The sequence below is a fragment of the Rhinolophus hipposideros genome (genome assembly GCF_964194185.1).
Source record: "Rhinolophus hipposideros genome assembly, chromosome: 20".
Lineage (NCBI taxonomy): Eukaryota > Metazoa > Chordata > Mammalia > Chiroptera > Rhinolophidae > Rhinolophus > Rhinolophus hipposideros.
This window is the reverse complement of record NC_138066.1, coordinates 17,152,983-17,161,727: the sequence shown is the minus strand read 5'-3', so window position 1 is coordinate 17,161,727 and position 8,745 is coordinate 17,152,983. Positions and strand designations below refer to the sequence as shown.

Genomic DNA, 8,745 nt, shown 5'->3' with positions numbered 1-8,745 from the left:
CCAAAACACCATTTTAATAAGGAAACAGCAGAAATAGAAGATTGTTCTCTGGCTGGAGGCCAGACCCCATGTAATACATTGTGTGTACAAAGTGGCCTGCAGCCAGCTCTTCTCCCTGGGGCTCTCTGACCCCTGTTCCATGCCCGTTCCCGGACCCTTAGACCTGTGCTCTTCTCCAGAATATGCCTGTCCACTCCCCTTCTCTCAAAACACAGTGGCCAGGAGGGGAGTCTGGCCAGTGTCTGGGGTTAGAGGAGGGACTTGTGGGAAAGAGGATGATCGTAACAGCTAGACTTGCATCAGAAGAAGGTCTCCCTCTCCTCAGGGTCTAGGGCTGCCAGGGGAGTAGTGGGGTGTCCTGCTTTGGTGTGGAGCATGAATGCCTAGGTCAGCCCAACCTGAGCTCGGGTAGGGTCCCTAAACCCCTTAGGGTCCCTTAGAATGGTTACCTCCACTAGGAAGGGACAGGAGGCAGAACAGTTCATTCCTGGGGCCTTAGAGAAGGACTAGAGACCTCAAGGAGCTGACGTTGGCATGCCAGTACTACCCAGAGGTCATTGTTGAGAGCAGTTTTGGCTACTGGTGACGGCCCTGTGAGAAGCACGCTGGCGCAGTTTCCACCACCCTCAACCCTGCTGCAGGGTGCTACATGCCAGAGCTGGATGGTGGTCATGTGAGAGGTGCTCCTGCTCTGCCTGTGAATTCCAGGCCGGAGGTGCAGGGCATGAAGGAAGGTCAGGAGAGTGCTGGCTTGGTGCATATGCTCCAGCTGTGTTCTCCCCGGAGGCAGATGACCCATGACTTAGACCCAAGGAAGGACCCTAAGTGGGCAGTGGTACCAAGGAAATAGGCCTTGGTGGGGATTGCAGGTGGGGCAGGGCACAACTTTTTGAGGGACTGGTGGTGTCTTCCCAGGTGGTATGTACAGGAGGTGGAGGGACAGCAGGCAGCTGGCCGCCTGCTGCTGGGCTGTGATGCAGGGCTGAGCTGGCTTCCCCAGGCTGCCCCCACCTAGATGGATACTTCATATTCTGTCGTCTCCTGCAAAGGAAAGAGACTGCTGGGAGTTGGAAACTTGTATGAGGTTTGTCAACCCTAATCCACCTTCCCAAGGAAAAGGGAAAGAGTGAGAGGGCGTGGCAGGACCCTCAGAGGTACCTGCCCAAGGGAACATAGAATTGGGTCCTGTATAGGGTGACAAGGCTGACATGGGTACTTACTCCAGTCTCGTAAGTTGGATTATCAAAAGCTGACTCCACGGTGATTCGGTCATAGGGGCGCGGTCGTCGGGGCAGCTGCAGGGGGCTTTTCCCCTGGAGCCTGTGGGACAAAGAAGCCTGTGAGTCCGGAGTGCTGGGAAGGAGGGAGTCAGATTGCAGAGCAGGAAGGGAAGCCAGACTCACCTGGAGAAGTACAGGTACACACCTCCCACCAAGAGTGCCACTGCCACCAGTGGCAGGAAGATGGCAGCTGCGATGTGAGCAGCGCGCAGGGTGCTGGAGGCAGCGGGCGCCTTGGCAACTGAAAACACAGAGGGTGGGATTGGGGCAGAGGTCCCCGTCACCTGAAGCCCATATTCCTCTCACCTCTGCCCAGGGGCATCCAGCCACCAGCTCCCTCCAGCTGGCTGGGAGCAGGGAAGGAGCTTTTTGCCTTTCTAGTCCCAGATCTCTCTCTCTGCCCTCCCTCCTTGGGGAACCCATGGCCTGGGAGCTGTGAGAACCAGGAGAGGGAGACTACTTCCCTGGCCCTCAAGGGTGGGGGCTCACCATCCAGGCTGCGGCCGCTGTAGAACCCATCCAGAGAGGCTGGAACAAGAGGGAAGGGCCAAGGGCAGTGGGTAAGCCCAGAAGGCCAAATTACTAAGGCAGGGAGTGGGCTGAATATGGGAAGGTTTTGTCCAAGGAGAGCCCACCCCAACATTTGTCTTGGTGTCACCAGGTCAGAAAAATCTGGCAGAGACTGGGGAGGCCAAGGGTAACACGAAGAGGGCATGGGTAGGGGGTTCTCTTCTCAGCATTTGACATCTTTGCCAGAGCAGCCCTAAGGGCCCGGCAGAGGTTTCGGGGTGGCAGAGCACTCACCAGCCCTACAGATGGGTGGGGGGTCGCTCCAATGTGAGGGGTGCCCGGGCACACACTTGATGCTGGCCTGGCCCTTCAGCACATAGCCAGGGGCACATGAGAAGTGGACAGTAGCCCCCGCTGGGTGTAGACGCTTCTCAGGACTGCGGGCGCCATTCTCGGGGGCGCTGAGGCCATGGCATGGCTTGAGCTGTTCCACTGCAAAGCAGGCAGAGCCCAGTGAGGGTGCCAGGCCCATGGCCTCGAGAGGCAGCATCTTTTATCTCCCACCAGAGGCTTCCCTCCTACCCATTTGACACTTACGGAGACATTTGGGGGCCCGGTCGCTCCACTTGGGGCTGCTGGCTTGGCGGTCATGGCAGGTGAGGATGGCACTACCCATCAGCACAAAACCCTGGTCACAGATATATTGCACGGTGGCCCCCACGGGAAACTTGGGGCTAGATATGAGGCGTCGGCTGTGCTCCACGTCCCCAGGGTCATGGCAGGAAGTCACTGTGGGTAAGAATTCAACACAAGCCTATCTACCCTGGCTTTGTTCCAGGCCAGCCAACATCTTCATGCCACATGGTTCCGTCCTCTCGTTATCTGTCTCAACTGTTTTGCTGGTATACCCCCTCGTCTGTCCCCTTCCCACCCAGCGGAATCAGCACAAACTGATTGGCCATCTACCAGGAACGAAATACTTAGAGTGCTTGGTAGGTAACCCAATGGGAAGGTATTGTCCCATTCCACAAATGAGGAAACTGAGGCTATGCAAGGTGAAGGAACTTCAAAGATACCAGCTATGACGACAGGAGTCTGGTTCAGAATCCAGGAGCGACGCTTGTAGGTTGCATTGGGGAACAGATACACTCACCCCTCTGGCAGGAGGGCAGGTCCTCACTCCAGGTTAGGTCCCACTGGCACATGAGGACACTGGATCCCACCACCTGGTAGCCGGGGTAGCACTGGTAAGTGACGACAGTGCCATGCACCAGCTCGGGCTGCGACGGGCTCTTCCAGCCGTTGGGGATCTCCGGCAGCTCTGGACACGTATCATTGCGGGGCACCTCTAATGGCACAGGAGCAGCAAGATGCAGACCCTCAGCCAGCACCAAAGCGACGATGCTAGCCGCCCTCGCCCTGACGGCACTTGGCTCCTGCCAGTCTGGCCTGGGCCTGGCCTGGGCAGGCTCCGCAATCCATCCTTCCTGCGCAAGGGCCCCTCCTTGTGTCCCTGCAATCACTCTGTCTCCTAGATTGCTGGGTTATCTATCATCTAGGCTTCGACCTCACTTCCAAAGGCATGTTCGCGAGTTTCTCAGTCTTGAGAGAGGGGCTGGGTAAATGGGGCAAACTGTCACTTCTATTAAAGATTGTCAGAAAGGTGGAATAGAATACTTTTCCATAGCTCCCTATTTTTGTTATGCAGTTCTTGCTGCTGCCTACCCTATTTCTCTTGCTGCAACAGAAGGCTCTCTCTCCCACTGGGCCCTGGGAGAAGGTGGAGAACAAGACTGGCTTCCTTCAGGTGATACCATTGTCAGACGTCCATTGTCAGATAAGCGCGCTCAGGCTCCCCATTGCATGGGCTTCTCTGACTTGCCATTGTTTGGGGTCTGCATTCTGGCTCCCCTTCTCCTCCAGGTGTGGGGTGGGGCAGGGGCAAGCTCACCAAAGAAGTGGATGACGAAGCCCTGCTGGTAGCCCAGCACTGAGGCCCCGGGGTCCGATTGGAACTGGATGGTGACGTCAGCCATGGAGGTAAAGAGCTTGAAGTGGCTACGAGGCCCTGAGTACTGGCCCAGGACCCTGGCTGTGAGGTCATCGCCGTCATAGAAGGTAAGGACATCGCCGGGGCCTGTGCGCAGCCTGTGGAAGAGGACATTCAGGGAGGGTGGGCACGGGGAGCCCGTCCGGCATCTCCATTGTTTAGGAGCTGGCTTGGCCTCGCCCAGCGGGCACTCACACTCGGACATCCAGCATGATGCGCTTGTCCTCCTCCACATGCACGCCCCAGATGCAGTCCTGCCCGCGGCCGTAGGGCTCCGGCCAGTTGGGGGAGAGCACCACGCCGGCGGAGTCTGTGATTTCCCCACTGCACACGGCTGGAAGGCAGGGGAGGCCCAGGAGGCGCGTCCCCTCCATGCTCCCCCCCCAGTGCCGTGTCCTGGGACTGCCATCTGCCCCCTGGAGTGACTACTCGTTGCTGAGAGCCTCCATGTCTTCCTCAGGGGGAAGCTTGTATGACACGTCACTGGGCCCCTGTGGCCCCAGGCTCTGCAGCTGGCTCCCTAGGGCCCACCCTGCTCCCTGCCCCTGGCAGCCCAATCGTCTGGTACCTACTGACCTCGGCAGGCCGGCTCTGTCTCATTCCACTGGGGGTCATGGGGATCAACACACTCAATGATGATGGAACCCTGCTCCAGGGTGTAGCCAGGGTCACAGCTGAACTCCACTGTGGTACCCACAGGATAGGAGGGTGCGCTGCTGCTGAAGTTGCCGTATTTCACAAAGGGCTCATAGCAATGGCCCTGCTGGAAGGCTATAAACCACAGGGCCCAGCCCAGCTCAGCCTTGACTGGGGCAAACATGGGGTAGATGTCCTCCTACTTCCCCCCCACCCCACCAGGGCCTTTCTCATCCTGACTACAAATTGCTAGCTAGGGCTTGGAGTAGGGGGCAGAGATAGCTCAGAGCACCCATCCCTATTATGCTCAGGAGGCTGTCTTGATAACCATTGTATTTCCAGTGCTTAGTTTTGTGCTTAGTACACAGAGGGCACACAATACATGTTTTGAATTGAGTTCATGGACACAGGCATGCATGAGTTGTTCTAAAGTGTCTCTTGCAGCAATTCTCCTTCCCTGAGGATGGGGACCTGTTTTGCTCTTCAAATTCTAGAGAATTCATTCACTTGGACCAGAGAGCCTGAGTCCAGGCAGGAGTCCCCTGCAAGGATGGGTAGGACTCCTGGACTTGAGGGAAGACGTAGGGAGAGAAGGCCTAAGAGCAAAGTGAGCAAGGGCTGAGTTGAAAGGAGTGATGATGGAATGGAGGGGGAAAGGGAGGGTGTGAGACCCTAGGCCCAAGCCCGCGCCCAAGCCCCCCAACCCTGGTTAGGCCCCATCAGGCTCACCCTCATAGCGCAGGGCCATGCCTGCAGCTGCCCCGCTGCTGTCAGTACTGAGCTCCACAAAGAAGTGTCGGCTGGAGCTGAGCAGGCCCTCAATGGGCAGGTACTCCACCTCATAGGAATCATACACGGGCGGGGCCTCCACGTTGTCCCCGTTGCGGATGATGAGCCTGGGTCAGCAGAGCGGCAGGTGCGTGGCTGGTTGCTGACCCAGGTGGGGTGCGGCCCAGTGTTGGTGTACCGTCCCTCCAGCAGGGTATTACCAGGCCAGGCACTCCCAATCCCACAAGGACATCCCCTCACCTGTCGTCATCCTCTGCCAGGGAAACCTTCTCAAAGTGCAGGTGCAGCCGCTGGCCCTCCGGAGCTTCAAGCAGCCAGTGGCAGGTGAGGTTGTTGCTGTAGTTGCCCGGAAAGCCCGGAGAGACAATGCGACCAGTGGTGGCATTGCGGATCACCCCACCGCAGGCGGCTGCGTGACAGGAACAGGACCTGACTGGATCCTAGGCAACCTAACAAGCCTTGCTGCCCGTTCCAGCTCTGCGCCCTGTGCCCTATGCATGGGGCAGCAGGGATCTTTGCCTTCATGGTCCCGAAACTCAATCCTTTGCTCCTGTGACCCTGCAGCTCCACGCAGCCTAGACTCCAGAATCCTACCTCCTAACCTTTCACACCTCTGGGACTATTCATGTGTTACTCCCTTGATTGTGGTAGATCTGCCATGGCCTAGCTGCGTGGCACTGGGTGAGTCACTTTCCCTCTCTTCTGACTCCTCTGAGAGGCCTTTCCTGACTCCCCCCAGGTGGACGTTCTTAAAGGCCCTTACCCAGGGCTCCAGCCTTCTTGGGTATATCTGCTGCTTTTACCTCATGCCACTTTCTTAAAACCAGTTACTGTTTGGATGTGTCCCTTAACTGGGACCAACTGGGGCAGGAGCCAGGTCTTCCGGGCCAGGCACAGAGTTAGTATTCAGTGTTTGCTGAATAAAGAGTGAATGAATGTAAAAAAGGGTAGGATTCGATCAGGGATGACAGACATAGTGTGCACGCCATTTACCTCCAACTCTCGTGCTCTGAGCAGACAGTGCTAGCCAGGAGCTGGCCTCGAACGCTTTATGAATAGCTTTACTGCCATTGTCTTTCCTGGGCTGACCCCTGAGGGCCTTCCCAGCACTGACCCCTGTGGCCTGGGACTGTCCTCTCTTCGCAAGGAGAGGCCGAACAGCTCACTTGTCCCCATTACTGAGGACCGCTGGGCTACTTGGTCACAAATTCCCAGCAGTTAAGTGGGGCGAGTGAAGCGGTCTCAGGAAGAGGAGTGTGGCTGCTTCCAGGCGGCACTTTTCCTCTCCTGGACACGCAGCTCTGGCCCCTGCCAGCTCTCAGCGACCAGACTGCCAAGACAGTGCCTTTGTCTCCAAATGTTCAAGGCAGAATATTTTAACCCAATAATCCTGGGGAGGGGGTTGTGGTGAGTTTCTTCTCTGCTTCTCTGCTTGGTCTCAGAATGGAACTGCCTTTCAAATCTGATCATGCCCCATCCTGTACTTAAATTCCTCAATGGTTCCCTACAACCCTCTGGGTAGAGCCCAAGCTCAAGATAGCAGTCAAGCCTCTTATGAACCCAACTCTCTTGACTTGGCTTCAGCCTCTCCCCACATGGCCTCGTCTTCAGGCACACCTCACCCTGTCCTCCCTGTAGCATGCTGCTTCATGCCTCCACACCTCTGCCTCTGCTGTTCCAGGAACCCATTCCACTTCCCTGTGCTAACATTCTTGTGATCCTTCCATGTCGTCTCCTTGGGAAGCTTTCCTTACCTTCTTCCTCCTTTTGTAGCAGCAATCTCTCCCTTGTAACCCCACTGCACCCCATGTTCATCCCATCATAGCACTGTCTGCACTAAACCTGCTGAGCTGCTTGTTGGTCTTCCCACTAGACAGATAGCTCTCTGAGAGCAGAGACTCCATCTGGCTCATTCACCTCTGCTTGTGCCTGGTACCCAGGGAGAATATATAGAAGGAAATAAGTTTCCAAAGCCCAAGCTAAAAAAAAAAAAAAAAAAAAAAGGAAAAGAAAGGAAAAAAGCCCAAGCTGCCTTTCACACTACAAACTAAACACTCCATCTTCCTTCTGCCAGCAAACCACTCTCCGCTGGCAGCAATCCCAGACTCCCTGATTACCCAGGACCAGAACCTGGGAATCTCCTTCCGCTTTCCCCCTTTCCCTCATCAATGTCTCTGGAACCTCTTCCCCTTTCTTCTCTCCCAAAGTCACTGTCTAAGTTCAAACCCACTTGCCTGTCTGGCCTCCCACCCTCCCGAAACCACCTGGCTGGCTCTCCGGAGGAATGGTTCTGAGCAACTCCCTCTGCCTCTCCGAAAACTTCAACAGCTCCCTACCCCAGTATCTTGGCCGATATTCAAGGCCCCTCCTCATACCTCAGGCCTCAGTCAAACCTGGTTGTCTTCTATGTCTCTAAATACTCCCTCACCTTGTCTCTGTGTCACTGTCCATGTCGTTCCTTCCGACAGCAAATCTTCAATGCCACTTCCTCCAGGAAGCCTTCTAAATGCCCAACTAAGAATGATTGTTTTGTCTTCTGCCAGGTCGCTTTATGTCTCTTCATTGGTATGTTTACTTCCTGCTGTGAAAGTTGATGACTCATGTGCTTTCTTTTCCCCTCATTTTCTGGAAGTGTGGGTCCTTTGAGGCCACACTTCCTGTTTAACTCGGCTCTGTATACCTGTGGTGCCTCCATATAGCAAGTGCTCACTGAGTGCTGCCTGGATGATGCCACTGAGGTGTGTAGCCATTTTCTGGCTTCCTTACGGAGAGCCAATGACGGTACTAGAGATAGCAGAGATTAGCTCCCCACCTTCTCCCCTGTTCAGCACTGTGTTCCCTGGGGCCACTCACCTATGCAGACAGGCTCCTGGGAATCCCAGAAAGGCTGGGTGGCGTTGAGACAGGCAAGGAGCCTGGCACCCTTCAGCTGGTAGCCAGTAGCACAGTGGAAGCGGGCACTGCCTCCTGGGTGGAGGCTAGTGACAGTCACAGCTCCATAAGCTGGACGTCGGGGAAAGTGGCAGCTCAGGAGATAGGCTGCAGAGAGAGAATGGGTGACATTGTGTGTATATATCTGTGTCTTGAGAGGTGCTGAGTCACAGTCAGGGCAAAGGGGTTGCCCCAGCCCGCCTGGAGGTGTCACTTGGAGCTAGAGGAAGCATCGGGGGTTCCAGAAAAGATGGATCCATTCTCCCAAAGGTGCAAATGATATTTCCAGCAGTCTGAGCTGGGTAGTGGAGCAAGCACAGAGCTGGAAGTTAGGAGGCTTAGGTTCTGGCCCAAGCTTTCTGAGATGGGCTACTTAGCCTTTCTGTGTCCCAGTTTCCTCATTTGTTAAATGAGGTTTAAAATGCCAGCCTACCTAGAGGGTTATTGTGAGAATAAATGGGATAGTATTATTCAGCTTGGTATCCCTGGAACCCAACTGATAGAACATCTTCAAAAAATGTTTATTGAAAGACTTGTAGATGTGAAAGC

General features: G+C 55.5%; 1 protein-coding gene across 4 annotated transcripts in view; it reads right to left on the bottom strand.

The window, feature by feature from the left end:
• The window catches only part of SEZ6 (seizure related 6 homolog), a 42,754-nt gene continuing 34,009 nt past the window's right edge, over positions 1–8,745 (bottom strand). Inside the window, exons 5-17 of one of the 4 annotated variants that reach the window (XM_081029482.1) lie at positions 8,119–8,304; positions 5,506–5,674; positions 5,206–5,372; positions 4,417–4,611; positions 4,036–4,174; positions 3,742–3,938; positions 2,944–3,138; positions 2,388–2,579; positions 2,085–2,282; positions 1,770–1,808; positions 1,404–1,521; positions 1,221–1,320; positions 1–1,057 (exon numbers count right to left, since the gene is read on the bottom strand). In XM_081029482.1, coding sequence (XP_080885608.1) covers positions 1,025–1,057; positions 1,221–1,320; positions 1,404–1,521; positions 1,770–1,808; positions 2,085–2,282; positions 2,388–2,579; positions 2,944–3,138; positions 3,742–3,938; positions 4,036–4,174; positions 4,417–4,611; positions 5,206–5,372; positions 5,506–5,674; positions 8,119–8,304 — 1,928 coding nt within the window. In that variant the 3' untranslated portion in view covers positions 1–1,024. The remainder of the gene's footprint in view (positions 1,058–1,220; positions 1,321–1,403; positions 1,522–1,769; positions 1,809–2,084; positions 2,283–2,387; positions 2,580–2,943; positions 3,139–3,741; positions 3,939–4,035; positions 4,175–4,416; positions 4,612–5,205; positions 5,373–5,505; positions 5,675–8,118; positions 8,305–8,745) is intronic. The other 3 variants (XM_081029479.1, XM_081029481.1, XM_081029480.1) reach the window with 3 other exon arrangements.